Source organism: Primulina huaijiensis, chromosome 7 (assembly GCF_012295235.1).
Source record: "Primulina huaijiensis isolate GDHJ02 chromosome 7, ASM1229523v2, whole genome shotgun sequence".
Lineage (NCBI taxonomy): Eukaryota > Viridiplantae > Streptophyta > Magnoliopsida > Lamiales > Gesneriaceae > Primulina > Primulina huaijiensis.
Window position 1 is genome coordinate 23,167,232 of NC_133312.1, and position 21,077 is coordinate 23,188,308.

General features: G+C 34.2%; 2 protein-coding genes across 2 annotated transcripts; both read left to right on the forward strand.

Annotated features, from left to right (window-relative positions):
• The first annotated feature begins 2,054 nt into the window (after window positions 1-2,054).
• Window positions 2,055-5,664, forward strand: LOC140980701 (alcohol dehydrogenase class-3). The gene is made up of 9 exons (XM_073446708.1): window positions 2,055-2,214; window positions 2,304-2,440; window positions 2,910-2,956; window positions 3,036-3,361; window positions 3,584-3,666; window positions 3,742-3,817; window positions 4,883-5,040; window positions 5,137-5,298; window positions 5,394-5,664. The coding sequence occupies exons 1-9, from the start codon at window positions 2,181-2,183 to the stop codon at window positions 5,508-5,510; spliced, it is 1,140 nt and encodes a 379-aa protein (XP_073302809.1). The 5' UTR covers window positions 2,055-2,180; the 3' UTR covers window positions 5,511-5,664.
• A 1,161-nt stretch (window positions 5,665-6,825) lies between these two features.
• On the forward strand, window positions 6,826-15,224 carry LOC140980443 (uncharacterized). The gene is made up of 19 exons (XM_073446253.1): window positions 6,826-6,994; window positions 7,180-7,776; window positions 8,287-8,481; window positions 8,849-8,932; window positions 9,660-9,719; window positions 9,954-9,998; window positions 10,425-10,624; window positions 10,711-11,190; window positions 11,360-11,456; window positions 11,562-11,756; window positions 11,848-11,937; window positions 12,660-12,722; window positions 12,799-12,873; window positions 13,162-13,212; window positions 13,777-13,854; window positions 13,992-14,126; window positions 14,445-14,552; window positions 14,641-14,706; window positions 15,027-15,224. Exons 2-19 carry the CDS (start codon window positions 7,381-7,383, stop codon window positions 15,102-15,104), a joined length of 2,496 nt encoding a protein of 831 aa, XP_073302354.1. The 5' UTR covers window positions 6,826-6,994; window positions 7,180-7,380; the 3' UTR covers window positions 15,105-15,224.
• Window positions 15,225-21,077: the final 5,853 nt, after the last annotated feature.

Consider the following 21,077-nt stretch of genomic DNA (forward strand, 5'->3'; position numbering starts at 1 on the left):
ATTTTATATAAATTCAACTCCTTGAATTTATTCTCTCAAAATTTAATTATTATAAATCCAACTCCTTGAATTTATTATCTCATAATGATATATAAATTTAGCTCCTTGAATTTATTCTCTCAACGAGAAAAAAATGATCAAGTGCTTGTGTGATCCTCAATGGTTCGAGGATACAGCTAGTCGTAGATTCACAACTCATTGTGATTCAGGATATTCTCCTTTATCCGGGCTTACTCTAATTTGCCTCATTCCATGCACCAACATTTGATCATAAGAATGTCAGAAATCATTTTCTGATAAAATCCATCGAATCATGGTAAGAGCGTATAGTAGCATCGACGCATGATTCCCTAGGTATCAGTGATAGTGCCTGCAAGGACCAATCGGTTATGATTATCGTACAGTACGGTCCCTTCATCTCATATATCCCGATCGAATCTACAACCATTGGTTCATCGAGGGTTGCATATTAATTCGATAGCTATGTGAAACAATAATGAAATATTCATAGTGTCATCGCATGCACAACTAGAGAACTCTTTCCCTAATGTACATCTTACACTCTGGCCAGAGATTTCATGCACTACTATTTTGTTAGATCACATAGGATATCCACAATCGTAGCTGAACAGTGAATCCCCGACTACAATGCACTGGCTCCTACACATTTCGCAATTGCACCCAATCTCGTCACCTTGTGACCCCCGCGGAGTCGGTAAATGAGTCAAAACACAATCCTAGTATGTAGAGCCTCAGTATTGTCCCGAGTCGTAAGGACTAATCTTGGAAAACCCGATGGAGGGTTGTTCGGTACAATCATCGTATGATTACACATCTGCAAGATTGGACATCTCTATGCCCTTACCATGAAACATGGTACACAACATGACAGATGTCAGTCTCAAGCTTAAGCGACCTTCATCCTTATTTTAGACGGTTGAATCGACTAAGAACAAATTTAGAATATACAGTGTTTACAAATGAGTTTTAAGATCGAATTACGATTCATTTGTATTAAAATATAATCAAAGACTTTATTTATGCTGATTGCATGAGTATACAGATAAAGTAAAATGAAACCATGAAATGTAAATTATATTAAAATAAAGATTGTTAATTACAAGTGAGTCCATAATTCCCTAGCCAACCGTTGGCTCGCAGGACATCTACTTTAACAATCCATCCCTTGAAACCGGCTAGTAATTGGGAACGATGTCCCGTTATATAAGTTGGTCCATGGATCCATCCCAAACGTGGGATGTTAGAAGACAAGTCTTTTAAGTTTTAACTTGAAAGGTTTCTCGAAACTAGTCAATGTCATGGGACATGCGCCAACCATTCAGAGAATGTCACAAATGTTCAACAAGTACTGCTGAAAATTTTCGTTTCTAAACCTTTTGCAAGACTTTGTTCCATATGTGGAAAACGAAAAACATGTGATACAGAAGAGAGATTGGGAGCTGAGAAGGAAGTTAATGTGCCTCATACATTAAAAGGTCTTCGAGACAGGTGCAAGACTAATGGGACAAAAGCTAGAATTCAATCATTGTCACAGTGTGTATCCCAAAGTGATGCAAAGACATGCAACGCATTGAATAAGCAATGGAAAGCACAAGCCATACGTTTGACCTCTTTGTTTATCCAGGTTTCTATCCACATGCCAGCACCAATTGAAAGCTCAGAAATTACAACAGAATCACCTCACCCTAATTAATATCAATAAACAACTGAAATATATTTCATTGTACGCAAATCTGTACTAAACAATCAGGATTGGTAAGCTATCCAGAGAAAACATAAATCAACAAATTAAACAATGAAAAAAAAGCCATATTAATAACAAGATATGGAACTTCCGCATGATACCAGCTGGGCATGGAAGTGACAGGCGGCCGGCCGTGAGTTCTTTTGACAGGCGGGTCTGCACTCTGCAGACTTGGAGGTGCCTTAGTGGTGAGGATGCGGAGGTGACGCGGAGGCCGCTGGGCTTCAAGAGCGCTGATTTTTTACTTCTGAAAGTTTGATTTTAACCCGGGCCCATTATATTGGACCAAAGCCCAGGAACATATACAGGCCCATATCATAATTGGGCTGACCCGACCATCATTGTTCTCGGGTACAATCTTATCTTCCCTTGCAGTCGCACACTGTGAGTGAATTTTCTTTGCCTTCTTCGAGCTATGGCTACTCAAGGTCAAGTAATTACTTGCAAAGGTATAGTTTTTATCTCGTTTTGTACGATTTGGATTTTCTAATCATGATTTGTACCTTCGTCTAAGTGTGTGTGTGTTTTTTTCCCCCAGCTGCGGTGGCCTGGGAACCCAACAAGCCTCTGGTGATAGAGGAGGTGCAGGTGGCGCCGCCGCAGGCCGGCGAGGTGAGAGTGAAGATACTCTTCACTGCTCTCTGCCACACGGATGCCTACACCTGGGGCGGCAAGGTATGTTGTGTCCGAATTCTGAGATCCTTGTCCTTTTACTGAATCTGTGGAACTGTTGAGTGAAATAGAGGTTTTGGATGATGATGACTTGAATTGTAGAAACTTTGACCTTTTATTTTCGTCAAAAAATATGTATCTTGGCAAATTAATAGCGTTGTCAACCAAGTTTTGTAAATTAGTGCATTTGGACTGGATGGATTTATTCTTTTGCTTATGTTTGAGAAGCTTTACCACCGCCTTCTACTATTTTCAAATGCAGCTTGTATTTTTGTAGAATGGGGTGTAACATCTGAAATATGTTCTAATTTGGGTTACTTCCCTTGCTCCTCTCACCACCGCCTTAAGAAGAAATAAGAATAAGAGTATAGAAAAATGAAGATTAAGGAAAGGAAAGAAATGATCAAGCTAATGCTGTTAATGTTCCAGTGCCAATACAGTATTTCTAATCAATTATTTATCTTATTTGAAGGATCCTGAAGGTCTGTTCCCTTGTATTCTTGGCCATGAGGCTGCAGGGTAGGTTAATTCCTTAATTTTCAAAGAGATGCACTCCATTTCCTATCAGATTTGACTCTCTTTTCATATGGAATTATAGGATAGTTGAAAGTGTCGGAGAAGGTGTTACTGAAGTTCAACCAGGAGACCATGTCATCCCTTGTTACCAGGCAGAGTGCAGGGAATGCAAGTTTTGCAAATCTGGGAAGACCAATCTCTGCGGAAAAGTAAGGTTAGCTACCGGAGTTGGAGTTATGCTGAGCGATCGCCAGAGTCGTTTTTCAATCAATGGAAAACCAATATATCATTTCATGGGAACATCGACTTTTAGCCAGTATACGGTTGTGCATGATGTCAGTGTAGCTAAGATTGATCCTGCAGCACCCCTGGACAAAGTATGTCTGCTTGGTTGTGGTGTTCCAACAGGCAAGCTACTTAACTTCATTCTAAAATTTTGGGCAAGCCAATAAATGTTTGATAATCATACAAATTGTTGGTTTCTATTCAAAATCACAAATTTCTTCCAATCAGATTTATCTGCATGTTCATATGGTCTTCCTGTCTTTAATAAATATGTCTTAACTTACTTCTAAACACCACTTTAGTTAATATATTTGAATTTCACACTGCGTTATTTGATGCCTATAGGTCTTGGAGCCGTTTGGAATACAGCTAAAGTGGAAGCAGGCTCCATTGTTGCTATCTTTGGCCTTGGCACTGTTGGGCTTGCTGTAAGTTGCTGTAAAATTGATCTAATGAACTTTTCTCATCGTATAATGAAGATTGGCTAATTGTTTTTGATTTAGGTGGCAGAGGGTGCCAAAGCTGCTGGCGCTTCACGAATTATTGGAATAGATATTGACGTTAAAAAGTTTGACTTAGGTATCATGCCAACCTCACCATTCCCATAAAAATGTTTGCACCTTACAACTGATTCACTGTGTGAATAAAATACTTCCGTTTGTTGGAATACCGGCTGCTGTCTTATGTATCCACCTCTCGCTATCGCCCATCGTAAAGGCTTACCTAGTTTTTCACCATTGTTGAATGGGTTAAATGGTTGCTATAATTTGCAACAATTTATTGTGCTTTCAGTAGAGGGGATAAAAGCGGAAAAGTACACTGGAACCTCTCTGGAGTGCCACTTGTTAAATCTTAATTGTAGATGATAGCCACTCCTGCAGATTGAAGAAGACTCAAGAACTAGGCAGAATGGAGGGAAAAGTATTTATTGAGAAAAAGTGAAAATATAGTTGAATTACAGGCATTGTATCCATTATATTTCCAATTAGTTATCTGAAATATTAACTATTGATAACAAAATTGTTTGCTTACTGCTATTCTAATTTACTATTTCATGTGGAAGTCTCGATCAATCACATTAATTCATTAATCTTGCAATTAAACAAACTTAAGTAAATTGGTATGCTTGCTTTCATAGGCAAATTCTATGCTGACTTCTTATACTCAACACTACTCCAGTCCAAATCTGTGAACTTGCTTGCAAATCTTTTCGATGTAAATATTCTGAATTTGGCCAATAGTTGGGGTCTTTTGGAGGTATGCATTATTGGAGGACTAGATTTGGGAAAGAAATGCAGATTTTGCCTGTCGAAATTCTCTCTCTAGATTATGAATCTTTGACTGGATTTTCCAAGGTGATTATATCATGCCTTGTGTATGAAGTATCAACTGATGACACACCATTCTCATATTTTGCTTTATTATCTCTGCCATTAACCAATCACACCATTACTAACCAAACATATCCTGCTATCATTAGAGTTTCCTTGATATGTTTATTTCTGTGAGCATAGGATTTTATCCATTTTTTATCTGCAGTAGGAGTCTTATGACTCAGAGCTAGAAAGTTTTCTTTATTGTACTGTTGATGCCCTACTATTAACTGCTATTTTCCCCTTTCTCGGTGATAATCGTGATTACCAGCAAAGAATTTTGGGGTAACTGAATTTATCAACCCAAAAGACCACGAGAAACCAATACAACAGGTCATCGTGGATCTAACAGATGGAGGAGTTGATTACAGCTTTGAATGCATTGGAAATGTCTCTTTAATGCGGGCTGCGTTGGAGTGCTGCCATAAGGCATAACACAGGAATTTTATTTATTTATTTATTTTAACATCTATCCAATTCTCATCGACACATTCAGTGATGTTGAGCTTCATGATGAAATTTTAGGGGTGGGGAACATCGGTTATTGTTGGAGTTGCAGCCTCTGGTCAAGAAATTTCTACACGTCCATTTCAGCTGGTGACAGGACGAGTATGGAAGGGCACAGCATTTGGGGGTTTCAAGAGTCGTTCACAAGTACCCTGGCTTGTTGACAAGTATATGAAGAAAGTGAGTGCTTTAATTTATTCCCATAACCACCATTTTCTCCTCATTTTTGAAGATGGCTCATTCATTCGGTCTGTTTGCTTTCAATTTTCTCACAGGAAATCAAGGTTGATGAGTACATCAGTCACAATCTGACTTTTGAAGACATAAACAAGGCGTTTGATCTGATGCACGATGGCGTCTGCCTCCGTGTTGTACTCAACATGCAGGCATAGCTTGATCATAATGGTATTTGAATGGTTGTTTCTTTGTTTTCTTCGGATCTCTATCTACTACATAAATATGTTTTCTGAGATTGTATCAGCTCCTATGATTTTTACTCGGCGAGGTAAAGAAACTCTATGATACCGCCCATGTTTTACTTGTCCATTTGGTTTTTGAGTTCGACTTAATTTTCATTTCATTTCTTGTACGCATTCCGCATACACAATATAATAATGTGCTCGTATTCGTTTCATATTGACAATCGCCTCCTCAAAATATCGAACGAGATAATGTGCATTTGAAAAATGATCGAATTGATCATTGTAAGCCAATTGAGACATAATGAGCGGCTTAAAGGTCGAAACTCATTTTTCTAGAATTTCTCAGACAATGCAAATGAGCATTTGTGTGTTGATATGAACATTCACTTCTAAATATTGTATTATTTATTTTCCCGAATGAAAAGATCATCAGTAAAAAAAAAAAAAAAACCATCTGGAAAGATTGTAAATTTAAAAAGTTTGGTCATCGCAAACCATTAAAAAGACATAAAATTACGTTTAAATTTGAGAATCAAATTTTAACAACATTCAGTCTTGCTAGCTGCAGTCGAGACCTTGTTCTGACATTAAATCGCTTGTTTGCTGTTCTTACAAACATATAATAACATAAATCTCTCTCAATAAGAAAAGAAAGTGTGATTATGAATGTGTTTGATCACCACACATAGTTGCATATGTAAAATACACACAATATATTATTGTTGTTATTGTAGTTGTTTTTCAAAACTCAAATATGATTTAAATTTTAAAAAGCATAAGATATGTTATGTATGTAGGAGTTTTCAAATCTTCTTTTTAGGAATATGTCTATTGTGAGACGTTCTTACGAATCTTTATCTGTGAGACGAGTCAACTTTACCGATATTCACAATAAAAAGTAATGCTCTTAATATAAAAAGTAATACTTTGTCATGGATGATTCAAATAAGATATCCGTCTCACAAAATACGACCCGTGAGACCGTCTCACACAAGTTTTTGCCTCTTTTTAGATGTACTTGAAAAAAATTGAATTTTTTTCTAAATATTTCAATAAAGAAAATATAAGTTTTTTCCGTCGCACTTCATTTCAAATTCATTATTGTGTATATTTTAATTTTAGTTATTTCACATTTCACTTAATTTTTAAAATTGACTTCGAAATTTTTAAAAATTTAAAATTATAAATAATATTTGATTTTCTTTCTATCATATGAAGNATATTGTTTTATTGGCTATTCGAAGGAAAATGGTAAATATATTTTATGTTTATTTGTTGAAAATCAGTTGGATGTATGTGTCTGATAACTTCCTCTGCATGCCCACCTGTGTTTTCTTTGCACCGCTTTCTATATTTGACACACACACATTACGCACACCTTTACAAGAAATCGGTCAAGCATTGGATTCAATCGCAGAAAATGTATTGAAGATCGTGATACGAAGAGTAGAAAGGTATAAAGATCGCTCTTTGTTGATGATACTTTGTGTATTTCTTGAAATTTGAATGGAAATTGGAAGCAATGATTCATTTATTTGTTCTGTTTCATTTTCTTGTTTTCATGGTTCGCAAACTCACACACGCGACACAGAAAAATAGTTTATCTTTTAAGGTATTTTTACGTGGATATTCATTTCAGGATTGTTTGTGTTCTATAATTACAAGGATCGGGATAGGATTTTTTAGGCAGTTGTGTTGCAATTGGTGTGATTGTTCACTGCACAGACTGAAGTAAAATGGATATGGTGGAGGATGCTGGCATTCTCAGGTTCACCATGATTTTGAGTAGGAGAGTGAAAATTAATGGTGTGAAATAGCAAATTTCTTGCATAACTAGAATATGAAAATGGAAACAAAAGAAAATGATGATGTGCAAGAAGACTGGTCGACTCCAGCATCCCCAATCGTCGTGTTGCAGAAACTATCCGAGGAGGCAGTTAGAAGGGCCGGTGAAGCACTCCATGGAGCATATTCAGGGAGTCCAATCTTCAAAACTCCTCCACAATTGGATCCGGCGCCCAGGCATAGGCGTGCCCGTAGTGAAGTAGTGGCTTCGTTTCATAGGCGTAGCAGTAGCAGTAGCACTAGCAGTTTTCAGAAATGGACGTGTCAAATGCGAAAGGCTTTGCATTGGAATAGTAGTAGTTTTCGTGAAGGCAGCCAGTTTCCTTCTTTCGATCCTGAGATTCTTGCGAACCAGAAAAGACAGTGGTATCAGCTTCAGTCAAAAACATTGGTATGCATCCTTGTAACATTAACAGCGAAAAGCTAAATATTTTTTTTTTTCATTATTTCAAGGGTAACAGGTCTAAGTTTACTTTCGAAACTCAATATTACATTTATTTCTTTTACTTTTATGTCTTGATAGATTCTATGATGTCATTGATCGACCTGATTTTATTCTTATACATGCGAATTATTTCCTTGTGGATTTTTAACAACTTTTTAAAAGTTAAGCTCCGTTATTACCTGCATGTTTATTGAAACCTTTCTGGGGTTTTTCCCTTGAGAACATGTCACATGCTCAGAACTAATTTATTTCCAACAATCAGAAGCCACAACTTCGAAATCAACAAATGTCATGACATTGATTTTTCCGTTTTCTCATTGGTAACTCTTAGTTACACTAATGCTGTTCCATATGCCCTGTACATTCAATTTTTCTCTGTGGTTGACTGGTTAACCACTTGTGAATATTGAGATTCTTTATGATTTCTATAATTTTATAAGATGAGAGTGAATGTAGGACCGTGAAAAATATAAGGAGCCTACATCTCTTTTTGAACACTTTATTGTTGCGGGGCTTCATCCAGATGCCAATCTTGGGGTTGTTGAGGATGCCTTCATCAGGAGGAAGAAATGGGAAAAGGCAAGAGCTGAAATGTTGGACTTGAAAACGCCGCCATATCAGCAGCCCACACTTCCAAAATTGGAACCTCAGGTTTTGTTGCTTATTATTTATAGTTTGACATAACATTTACCAAATTCTTGCAATTGAGTGCATGCACATGCTTTCTTTGACAGTGCTGTATACGAATCACTTTTAACAGTCCACGTGTTATGTCTTCCTTAAAAAATAAGCCTATGCTCTCTTAATTGAAGCATCGTCTAACTTTCTCCTTGTTTAAGGTAGATACCTATTTATATCTTAAATTTCATATGGATATAACTGATTCAAGTGAAGAAGGCTGCTATTCAAATTGAAACTAATATTTTTATTTTTCATTTTCCTACTATTCAATATGTTAACATGTGCAGAGGCAGTTCAATTAGAGTTCTATTCTTATATTTTCATTTGCAATCAACAGGTGCTCTTTAAATATCCTCCTCGAAAAAAATTGGCTTTGAGACTGAAAGATTTGGCTGCATTTTGCTTTCCCGAAGGTGTTAAGGTGCGTACGTGCTTGCCTTGTTCCATGACTCTTCCAAGAGTTTGAGTTATGAATCTGGCAACTTAGCATTTTTTTATCTACATGTCTGTCAGCTAGACATCAGTCATTTTAAGCAAAATGGTAGACAGCGTGTGCATGTGCTTGTTTTATTTGTTAGCGGCACACTGCAGTGCTTTATTATATATATAAAAAAATCATTAAGTTCTCGCATGGACTATAAAATAGTCTGCACAATCTATCATCTTTCTTTCCTTGTTTTTTTGTCAGGAAGTTCTGTTTTAACAATTGTTCGATAATCTAGATGGGTAGGAGTTTTCATTTCTAAATTGAAGATTTCTCCAAAATGAAACTGAAAATCACAATTTATGGCGGGGCATTGTATGCAGCACACTTCAAGTAGGACATATGTGATTTCCGTGGACCAACTTAAGGGGAAGATTTATCATATGCAACTTGCATAATATTTTGTACTTTTAAATTTCCTTTTTAGATAGAATTTAACATATTAGAATAAGGATATCATTTATTTGACTGATTCTGATTAATTATGACTGATTATATAGTTGAATTTCCAATAGTAGATCTCTTTAGATATATGAAATCCATTCAGCCAATTTATCAATTTATAACTTTGAGGAACTTGTAATTGTGTAAAGCTGTTGTAAAATACATCGTATTCAACGCCAAAAATCTATGAATATCTGAAGATTCTGTATTCTAAATCTAGGCACAAGTATTGGAGAAAACACCATCACTTAGTGAGTTGAATGAGCTTGTCTATGGACAGGTATGCGGGAAATCTTACACATCCATTTCAATTTTTGTTCTTCACATCATGAATATCTGGCACATGAGACACTTTTTTTATTGTGTTTCCATAACATGGACCATATAGGTATTTGAACAAAAAAATTTAACTTATTACAGGAGAAAGGGCTTTGAAAAACACAACCACTCATTCTTCATTCTAACTTCTCTGCCTTTCATCCCAAATATGACTGTTTGTTGTACATTTATTCAGGAACATTTATTCAGAGATGATTCGTCTTTTATATTTTCTCTCAAGGCAAGGTCTATATATTTTCACCCAGACAATTGATTATTTTGAACAACGCTCAAGTTTCTTGTTGGTAATCCATTTTCTGTGAGGAACATTTCATTCAACTTAATATTCTCATTCTCTTTATCATCCTTGCTCTCCTCGTTAATATAGCTGAATGTTCTTATGTTGCACTGTATTCTATGGCTCACCACTCGTCTTCTAGCGGTTTGATCTTCATTTTAGGTGATACTTGGAAGTACTTCATGAATATTATACATCATATCGGTGATTTTGAGATCCTTTATCTGCAAAAGCACTACACTTTTCTTATGAATAGTTTGGATGTTTTTTGCTTCTCCGTGTCTTGGAATCCGTGTTGGTTAGATTTGTCTACAGAATTTCCTATTCCTTTAACCTGAAAACTCTTTTGTGCCAATATGCTCTGAGCAGGTGGCAGATAATGCAACACTTTATGGTGTTTGCTTGTATGTAAAAGAGTTTGTTCAGAAACCACATGCCATTTCAGGGGTTTCATCAGGCCTTTCCCTATCTCATTCTGGATGCAATAGGTTTTTGGTTCCTGCTCCTCGTTGTTATTGTTTTTTAACAAGAGTACCATTCTTTGAGTTACATTTTGAGATATTGAACAGGTCAGGATCATTTCATTCTTCCATGTTTGGCTTTTTGGTGGAGAATTGTATACTTAAATTAATGTGCTTCATATGCTTGGATGCAGCATTATTTCGCAAGACCGTCTGAACCGAATTACTCAGTTTGTCAGTGAAATATCTTTTGCCGATCATGTCCCTCTCCAATCTGTGTCAAAAGATCATACAAATGGAAATGTTGATTCTCCTTATGAAGAAAGTGACACTGACTGGATGGCTTCAGCAATACCAGTCAATAGTGCAACAGCTGTCACGGCTGCTGCAGCAGGAATTATATCAGAGGAGGATGTACCATCATCGGGCCGAGAACTCAATTTTCCTACTGCTAATGACTCGTTGGATAACAGTCGATTTAGGAGATTAGATAAGGATGATAGAACAAATATGCATTATTTTGATACTTGTTCGTCTAAGGCAGAAAATCAGTCCAATGACATCGAACAGATGTACAGGACACATGTTAATAGTCATACTCCAGATGGTCGCCCCATTGTCTACCCGAGTACCCAGTCATTGAATCATTGTTCAAGTTTTGAGGCCTTATGTAGGTGGGAAAATAGTTAGTTTCTTTGGTTGATTTTTAATACACTTGAGCTGACGAATGGTTGAGTCCATGTTATTCAACTGTTGCATTTGGACTTATTCTTGCTTTATTTGCTTTCTAAACGCATTGTTCGCATAATTGTTTTTCATGAATATGTAATTTTCTTTTGGCAGTTCAGCTAGAAGTATGGCTTCAGAAGTGGATGATGATGGGACCTTATCTGACGTAAATGACGATCCCACTGATGATACAGTAATGGAGTGGGCAAGGGTGAGTTTATAATACTGATATGCATATTGTTTCAGCTATATGGGTTGCCATTTTCTTGCACATACTTGCTCAATACTCCATGTTTCTTTCTGGTTTCTGTAATAGGAGAGTAAAAATGATTTACTGCAGTTAGTTTGTGGTTATCATTCCATTCCTATGCCCCCTAGGGGAAGTCAAATAATATTTCGGCCACTGGAGCATCTACAGGCCTCTGAATATCAGCGGCCTTCTATTTCAGCCCTCGGATTGTGTGAGAAGTATCTTGATATTGAAATGAAAAATTGTAACAAAGTCACTCAGGTTAGACTGATTTTACACTATTTATTAGTTATATAGGAATGCTTGCATGTGAAATAATAATAAATTTAGTTGACACAATTCAGTTTTGTAGGTCAAGTTAAAATTAGCAGCTGCCGAGGAAGCTGCTTCACTCTCTTTATGGACTACTGCTACAATATGTCGTGTTCTTTCCCTTGAAAGTGTAATGTTATTCTAACTTTACATTCTTGTTTTCTCTTTGTATTCCATTGTTTAATATTATCATTAATGCTCTTTTATACACTTTGAGAATATTTACCCCTTTAAAAATGCTTCAAGAAATTGCACGGCTCTACCAAAACTACAAAAGAAGTTTTATCATGTTCATTCACTTTTTCATTATAGTTGCCAAGTTTCTTTGATTTACGCGCTGCTGGTATTGTTTCTTTTAGTATTGTTTGGATTCTTATGTTCCTTTCTGATACTAGTTCACGTTTCTTTTTGCTCAACTCCTTTTTAACCACTCCAGAGGAAGTATTTTGGATACTCTTTTCCCATTTCTCTCACATTCCTTGTCTTTTGTGAATTGAAGCTTTAGTTTTACTCAAAGAAACACGATGCTTTCATAGAGGCAATCACACAAAATTACAAGAAAAATCTGCATTTAAAACAGGATACTCTTTTCCCATTTCTCTCACATTCCTTGTTTTTTGTGAATTGAGTTTAATAAATCTATTTCCTTGATATTGTCCAGTTAAAAACTTCAAACTTCTTATTTCAAGAGAATTTTTTGGCTACAAAGTCTTCACAGACTAGTCCTCACCTCTTGTACCGTCATACAATTTTCTCAGTCTGTTACTAATGGCTGAAGTTTTTACACATTCTGATTAAAGCATTTAAATTCCATGCAGTTTGTGGGGGTGTAATGAGTTTTTTAATTTCCAGATTTTGGCTTTGGTCACCGGTGTCCTCTTAGAAAAGCAAGTGGTTGTGTTGTGCCCAAATTTGGTAATTTTATCAGAAATTGGCTGTTAAGGTAAACTTCTGATTCTGAAGGAATTTATTATGTATTTTTTCTCAACAGGGAGTTCTATCAGCTCTGGTGTTGTCTATTATTCCCATAATCCGACCATTCGAATGGCAGAGTTTATTTCTTCCGGTAAGTCTAGCAGCAACATTATACACATAATTTAAATTGTCATTCAGTGCTGAAAAATATGCTCTGTTAGAACTTCTTTAATTGTCAAGTTGTTCAGATGTCTGATTTCGTTTTTGTTATGATGTTTTTTGGAATATGTCTTGTTTTTAACCTCTTTTTTTCACCGCTGGTGGATAGCCATTTATCATAGAATTTCATAAGTTGGCATTGTCCTCGTTCAGTTATGCAGCTTTCTTTCTGTCATTTCTAAATTTCATCTCTATTTGTTTGAGTTTTTTTTATTTGCAGATTCTTCCTGGAAAAATGCTAGATTTTCTTGATGCACCTGTTCCTTTCATTGTGAGTTTGTATTTCAATATATTTTGTGTCATGCTGTTGATTGTGATTCGTCTAATTTATTTACAATTAGTTAGGTACCTTTTTTAAAAAAAAGAAGTAAAAAGGTTTTGTACGAATACACTGGACATCCCAGTAGATAATAATTTATACAAACTCAATCGACTTCAAATGGTGTGCCGAGACACCGAAAACAGACAATCAATTAACTAGTTCTGTACTTGTTATACAAAAATGTGAATGCTTGTGTATGTATGTGTTTGGTACATATATATTCTTCCGATGACGTTTGTTTGTGTGCACGGCGGACACCATTCCAATCCATCACATGGATTGTGTCTTTCTTAGTCAAGAATTCAACTATTTTGAGAAGTTTATAATATTTAGTTTATGGTTTTCAAATGTCAGAAGTTTCTTCAAGTGATGATTGCTGTAGTTTTGCACTCGCTGTTTTTTGTTTTCTAGATGTCCATTGTCCATGAATCTCGCCATAAATGGAAGTATATTTATTAAGTGAGCTAAAATATTCTCTGCATTGTGCACTTTGTTCTCCCGATAATTGTGTAGGTTGGCATACAACATAAAATAGGCGACCTGAAGAAGAAAATTTCTAATCTAGTTCGTGTTAATGCTATAAAAAACCAGGTTTGTCTGATTTTAGCTTTTAAATTTTTTTAGGTTTTTTCCAGTGTTTGCTATTTGATTTAGTCCTCTTTTCTAGATTTTGTCTCTTTTTATTGATCATAGCACTAGTGATGGGCAACTTTGTTATTTTATGGTAGGTGAAAACATGTTATCTGCCACTACTACCGAGACGCAAAGAACTCATTTCCGAACTTGGGCCATTCCACTCCTTATTATCTCGGGAAAGCTCCATCTCCCAAAAACATCCAGTACATAAATGCAATGAAGTGCAGGTATTGTGCATAGCAACTTGCTCGCTTAATCTTTCTTTAAGTACGAAAAATTATTTTTCAACGGGTTGCTCAATAAGCTCTTCCAGGAAATAATTTTTGCAATGGGAGAATGGATGGTTTATTGTTGATAACAGGATCCATTATGTAGAATCCTTGGACGTGACAAATCTTTTCGAGTTCCATCTTTCTGCTTGTTTTCTCTTGCTCCTACCTTTTCTGCTAACGTGATTCCTGATTATTGTTTTGTTACTCGAATATTGAATGAATTGTACTTGTCTCCTCTTGACATGACAGTATGTTTGTGTCACAAATTTGCAGGCCAATGCTGCTGCACAATTTCTACTTGTTATGAGGCAGTACATGGAGTCACTCTGTACAGATTTCAGGTCCCACACAATTACGAGCGTGCAATCCAACGACGACAGGGTTTTGATTTATTGCTTGCATTTTAATCTAGTAACACACACTTCAGATAGTCAAATGATTAGCTTTATCTGATACATCACAATTTCAGGTTTCCATACTTCTGAAGGACAGTTTTATCGATTCTTTTCCTGATGGGGACCAGTCTTTCATTGAGGTATAATATGTGCCAATTACCTATGTCACCTTCTCTTTTCAGTTTTCTTAATTTAACTGCATTGTTGATAAAACACAGCCAAAAGATGACGGTAGGCCGAATTACTAAATAAATATGTAGACCAAAAAATTTATAAAAAGCCTATGTCTACAATCATGAGAACTATGCATATATGTTATTTTGTGGGCTGGCTAGGGATAAAGTTAGACCACTTCCTTTGTCATAGCCTATTATATCAACATTGAAATGTTTTACTGGGGAAGACGTTATACTTTTATCCGTGGGACATAGATATACATTTTTCTTTTTACTTTCTGCAGTTATTTGTGGAAACACAGCTATTCACCGTTCTCTCCGATTCTCGTCTCTCAAGTTTCGAGAATGAGTACCCCCATTGAGGTCATTGTTCGTTCAAAAACTCGACTCCGGAAGTGAGATTCTCCCCTAGAATCCACTCGGGGATGGGGGCGTGTTTCGAATGTAGACAAGAGGAAGTTTACTGCTTATACGGCTCTGATAATTTTATTTACCTCATGCAACTATGTACACAATGTATCTCACTATTCTGGTTTGATACTATTTAGTATTTCATCGTAAGAATGCGAAACAATGTTGTCTATCAGCCAATTTACCTTCTTTCTTGAAGGGGGAAGGTAGTATTATGTACACGGGCGTAGACAAAAACTTTTAATCTGGTGGACGAAATAACTTTGACTTTTTTTATATTTAAAAAAATTATGTTGGTTTATGGTCAAACGTAAGTCGAGGAGACAAAAATTTATGGCCCACCAAACAAGCGGTCCAATTACGTTGGTATGCTCACACTAAAGCTAACTTTTTCGAGCTTCTCTCGCATTTTCCAGTCGGTTTCTTCCTCTCCTTCCTTGAGTTTACACCCATTTGAAGTGTGTAATTGGATAGAAATCATAGGATCATTATATTCATGAATTCGTATCGTATGTATTTGTTGGTATACCGTTTTCTCGTATTCAAGACGCAGTGTAAGTTTTAAATTTTTTATTTTTACGTTCAAAATGTTATTGGGTGTCGTATTATTTAAAATCATTCATTGACTATTTAGTGTAATTTACCTTTGCATATTTAACGATGACTCAAACTATTTCGATTTTTAAGCGGATATAGCTCTTCTTATAAATGATTATTATTTATTTTCTTAATTAAATATTATTTAATTAATTATTTATTTATAGACTCCTCTAGAATATTCCATGAGAATCTTGTATATATAGTAATCAACTCTACTAAAATCATTATTTAATTAGTGTATTCCAAATTTACTAAATTAATAATTGTGAACTCACCGATCGACGATCAGACATCACCAATATATCAAGTGTACAAATCTTGTTCCTATAATGAAAATTTTGAATATCAAATTTCCACTGATCTATTTTTATCACCTTCTAGTTTGTGAACTTCTTCACTAAAACAGACAGTTCTATTCTTCTCACTTAATTGACAGTTAAACTAACTTCCACAACTTGTATCATATGGAATTCGCTTATAAACTATTTAATAAGTAATTTGTTTGTTCTTCATCAAACTGCAGTCGTCTACGTCAACTCTTTGAATATGACTATCTCAATAGGTGCACAAAATCTGTTACTTGTGTGACTCTCAATGAATCAGAGATACAGCTAGTCGTGTGTTTACAACTTCATTATGATTCATAATAACATTTGTTTTTATTCAGGCTTACATTTATCGACCACGTTCTTTTCATCAACCCTTTGATCAAGAACGTTAGAACTCAAGTCTGATAGTGCCTACAAGAACCTTAAGTCATGTTTAGCATACAGTATGGTTCTTTCGACTCACATATCCGATCAAATCTACAATCACTAGTATATCGAGCGTTGTAAATGAATTTGATAACAATGTGATATATCTTTGAGTAATAATAGTGACATCGTATGTGTAACTAAGAAAATGTATTTCCAAAGTGCACGTCTTACTCTGGCCAGAGATTTCTTGCATTATTAAATCATCATATCACACAAGATATCTTCACTCTTAGGCGAGCGGTGAATCCCCGACTACAATGCATTGGCTCCTACGTATTTCGAAACTACATCTAATCTCGTCACCTGATGATCTCAATGGAGTCGGTAAACAGATCAAAGAGTATGCTAGTACGTACAGCCTCCATATTGCCCTGTGTCAAATGACGAATGATATATAACCATAACCGTGAATTATTTCACTCAATAAGTGATAACTAATTGGGAAGTCTGATGGATGGTTGATCAGTGCATCATCAAATGATCACTCATTTGTATGAATGAGTATCTCTATGCCCTTACCAATGAAACATGTCGGTTACATCACAAATGCTAGTCTTAAGTTCAAACAACTTTATCCTTATTTTAGACGGTTGAATCGAGTAGAAACCTGTTTGAAATATGCAGTACACTTCCTAATGAGTTTCATGATCTTATGTTGAGAGACAGACCTCATGATACATATAGTATGTTCAAGGGCTTTATCTATGCAACTTCATGTGTATATAGATGAAGTAGATGTCATAATTGATAAAACCATAAAATATTATTAAAATAAATATTGTTTTTACATAAGAGTTAATAAAGTCAAGCCATAAGTTAGCTCGTTAGACATCTAATTTAACAAAATGTTAATCGTTTAATGTCAAAGATATGACTTCATATTATTGTTTCATCTAACATTTAGATCGAATTTTACGACAATTTAAATAAAAATAAATATTTTATTTTTATCTTTTAATTATTATTTTCATTAGACGTTCTTGGCACCATAATCAATAAGTTGTACGCATGTACCATATCAATATTTAATGTTCGAGCCTGGGATTTNTTATTGTCCCTTAAATCTGATAATAATAATAATAAAATAAATATCTTTTAAACAACTCTTCATATACCATGTTAATCTTTGAATCATCAATTAGATTACACTTAAATATTGAATATAAATTTTTAATATGTTTTATAGTATCATTTTATTGATAGATAAGAAAATTAACACAATTTTTGGCTTGATGGTTGACTATTTTTGTGACGCGACACCATTTCAATATTTAATAAGACAGTAGAAAATGACTAGACCATTTTGAAAAGTAATTTACAAGGAATGAAAATGAAAATGGACTGTTCTCTAGTGGAATATGATGGAGCCAAAAAATTTAGAAGAGATGAACGATGAACGAAGTCATTTAATGTATATTAAACATGAACAGCAAGGTCCATAATCTAAAAAATTATTTACTGGCAACATTTTAATTTTTCTAAGTTGTAGATGTTGAAAAGTAGTAATGTTAGAATGGACTAGTGGCTCAGGGTTAATCTAGAGGTGTTCATAAACTGAACCAAACCGATCAAACTATAAAACTCAAATATATGGTTTGGATCGGTTTTCAGGCAATTACGATTTGGGTTGTTTTAAAACCAACAAAACCATAATAATTAGCTTGGTTCAAGATTTGGATAAAAATAAATCAAATTAAACCAAAATGATCCAAAATGTACAATTAATATAAAAAAAAAAATCATGAAATAATTTTTTAAAATTTAGAGTGATTTTCTTGAATATATGTATATATTATTTGTTTTTTATTTTGAATTCTATTATCTGTATCTGAGGAGCTTGTAACAAATCAATTACATCAAGAATTTATTTATTGTAGATTTTTGTCCAAACAAACATAATTATCATCCTAAAAGTTTATGTTTTTTTCTAAGTTGCAAAAAACTTGAATAAGTATTTTAATATATGTTTTTACTTATAAGCATTATAGTTACTGATTAAATAAAATATTTACTCAATTTCTGTCAAGTGTCAATTGCTATATTCTCCAAATAAAACTTAAGAGTTAAAATTAGTCATTCGAACCAGATCAAAGAACTAAACCCAAATTCATTATTTGGGTTGGTTTGTTTATATAAATTTAATGGTTTGGTTTGGTTTGGTTTGGTTTGGTTTGGTTTAAAATTTTATGAAACCGATAAAATTGTTTGTTTCGATTTTATTTTTTATTTTTCTAAAACTGAATCAAATCATAGTTGAACACCTTTAGGTCGGCCTGCCATTTTGACTGGTCAAAAAATTCTCAACTCAACCCACCTATTTTATCGGATGGGTTGTCCCCGTGCCTGACGAGCCAAGCAAAATTTAATAGCTTTAAATGTCAGATTAGGCGGGTCGGACTGGACCATAACCCGCCATTAGGAGGACCGGAATGCCTGCTATTTTGACGGGTCAAAAAAATAATCAACCGAACTAGTTTACTTTATATTTATATTTGCTACGTTATCCCGTCAACCGTGTTCTCCAATGTTTTTATACTCATCTATTAAATGTGATGAAATATATCAAAATCTTATATTTAAGAGTTGCTAGGCAAGCGAGAAGATAATCTATGAAGCAGGACACGACTCTAATTTGATTCATCATCTTGGGCTAATGGAAACATCTGAGTCACCAATTAACTTGTGTCAATTGCTACGTTATTAGATGTGTAGGCCAACTTTTAGGTTAAAAAAAAACACTATAAACAAAAAGTTGCCTTTTCCCCGAATAAATACCTTATTCATAGAGATATTCACTGAAAATTCGAGATAACTAAGTTATGACATCATTTTCAGATAAATTAAAAAAAAGATATATAGTCCGTACGGTTTTTTTACGCACGAGTCACCAATCTTTTTGACCTAAACATTTAGGCTTACTCAAGAAAGAATACAACAATTCAATATCACATAATTATATTCTTGACTGTTAAGTCATAATGATATAAATTATTTGTACATCGAAAAATATACATCTAAATTTTAAACAAAACTCGTTTAGTTTTTTTGGTCGTCCAAAAAATTAAGTTAGTTTAATCCGGATCGAACCTTCATAGTTAGTTTAATACGCACTGCGATAGGCTTCTTTGAACCATTAAAGTGTATTCTGGATCTCATACCCTTAATTTAAAGAAATTTAACTTTCTATTAATTTTGAGTATGCAAACGTAGTCTAACGAGTATTGATATTAATAACATGTGTTTTTTTTGGATGAAAATCGATACAAAACATTAAAAATATAATATCAGTATCAACTATTTCATATCTGGTACTAATATATGATATCTGAATACACAAACAAGTGTAACAAATGTTGATATAATATAGTTTTTATAATTTTATATTCAAGTTTTTTTATCTTTTATATCATATATAAAACAGTTAATACTCAAATATAATACATTAATTCCATATTTTTAATGTTTTGTATCGAATTTCATCCGAAAAAATACACGTGAACCTAGACGTACAGAAACGTTTTTGTGTGTGAATAAAAAACCGGAAGAAAAAAAATGCGATCGGAGAAAAACAGAACACAAATATAATTATGCTAGTAGAGATTTGAAACAAATCTCCCTCAAATAAATTATAGTAGTAGCTATGTGGCTTCGTAAATGATATAAAAACATTTCAAATTTCATTATATATATATATATATAATATATTTTTGTTTAATTTTGATTGGATTTGGTGTGACTTAAAAGGATTATGTCCCATCAAACACTTCGTTTTAGTTGTTATCGTACTCATACCCAACTCAAAATTCAATTTACCTAAAAATGCTGACCTACTTTTTAATAAACTCAGTTAATTTTTTTTTATTTATTATTAGGCAAATCTCATCCTCATAGGCTTAAAATATTTGTTACCGGAATATCTGTTCAGGAAGATTTGTTGGTTATTTTAATATATAATAAACGTAAATCTAATATTCTTTCTTAAGCTTTATTATATTCAACTCCCCTTGGAATCATTTTTTAACAATAAAAAAAAATTAAAAGAAATGAAGATTCAGCACATTGGATGTGTTTTTGTTTAATATGTGAGTGAGTAAACGTCACATATAATTTTGTATAAGATGATAAAGATTAGCATGCATATATTTTAGATGGCATATGTCAGCATTAGACGTAATTATTTCAGGTCGGATACTAATATATGATATTTAAATACAAATAAAAGTGTAACAAATGTTGATATAATACGGTTGTTCTAATTTTATATTCGAGTTTTTATCTTTTATATCATATCTAAACCAGCTATTTTTACTGATATATTTTAACAAGCTGAAAAAATATATATAGCCCAAGTTGAAAAAATTCTACTCGTAGCTGTCAGCAGGAAAACAACCCCTAAAATCTTGCAATTATATATATGAACATATAATATGATAGAAAAAAGCTACGAAAAACATTGCAATTCCCATCAACAGAAAAAGAAATATTAATTTAAGAATTTTTTCACCCAATTTTCTTCCATTCAAACGTTCAAATTGTCATTGCTCTCAGACGGCGGTACGTACACAG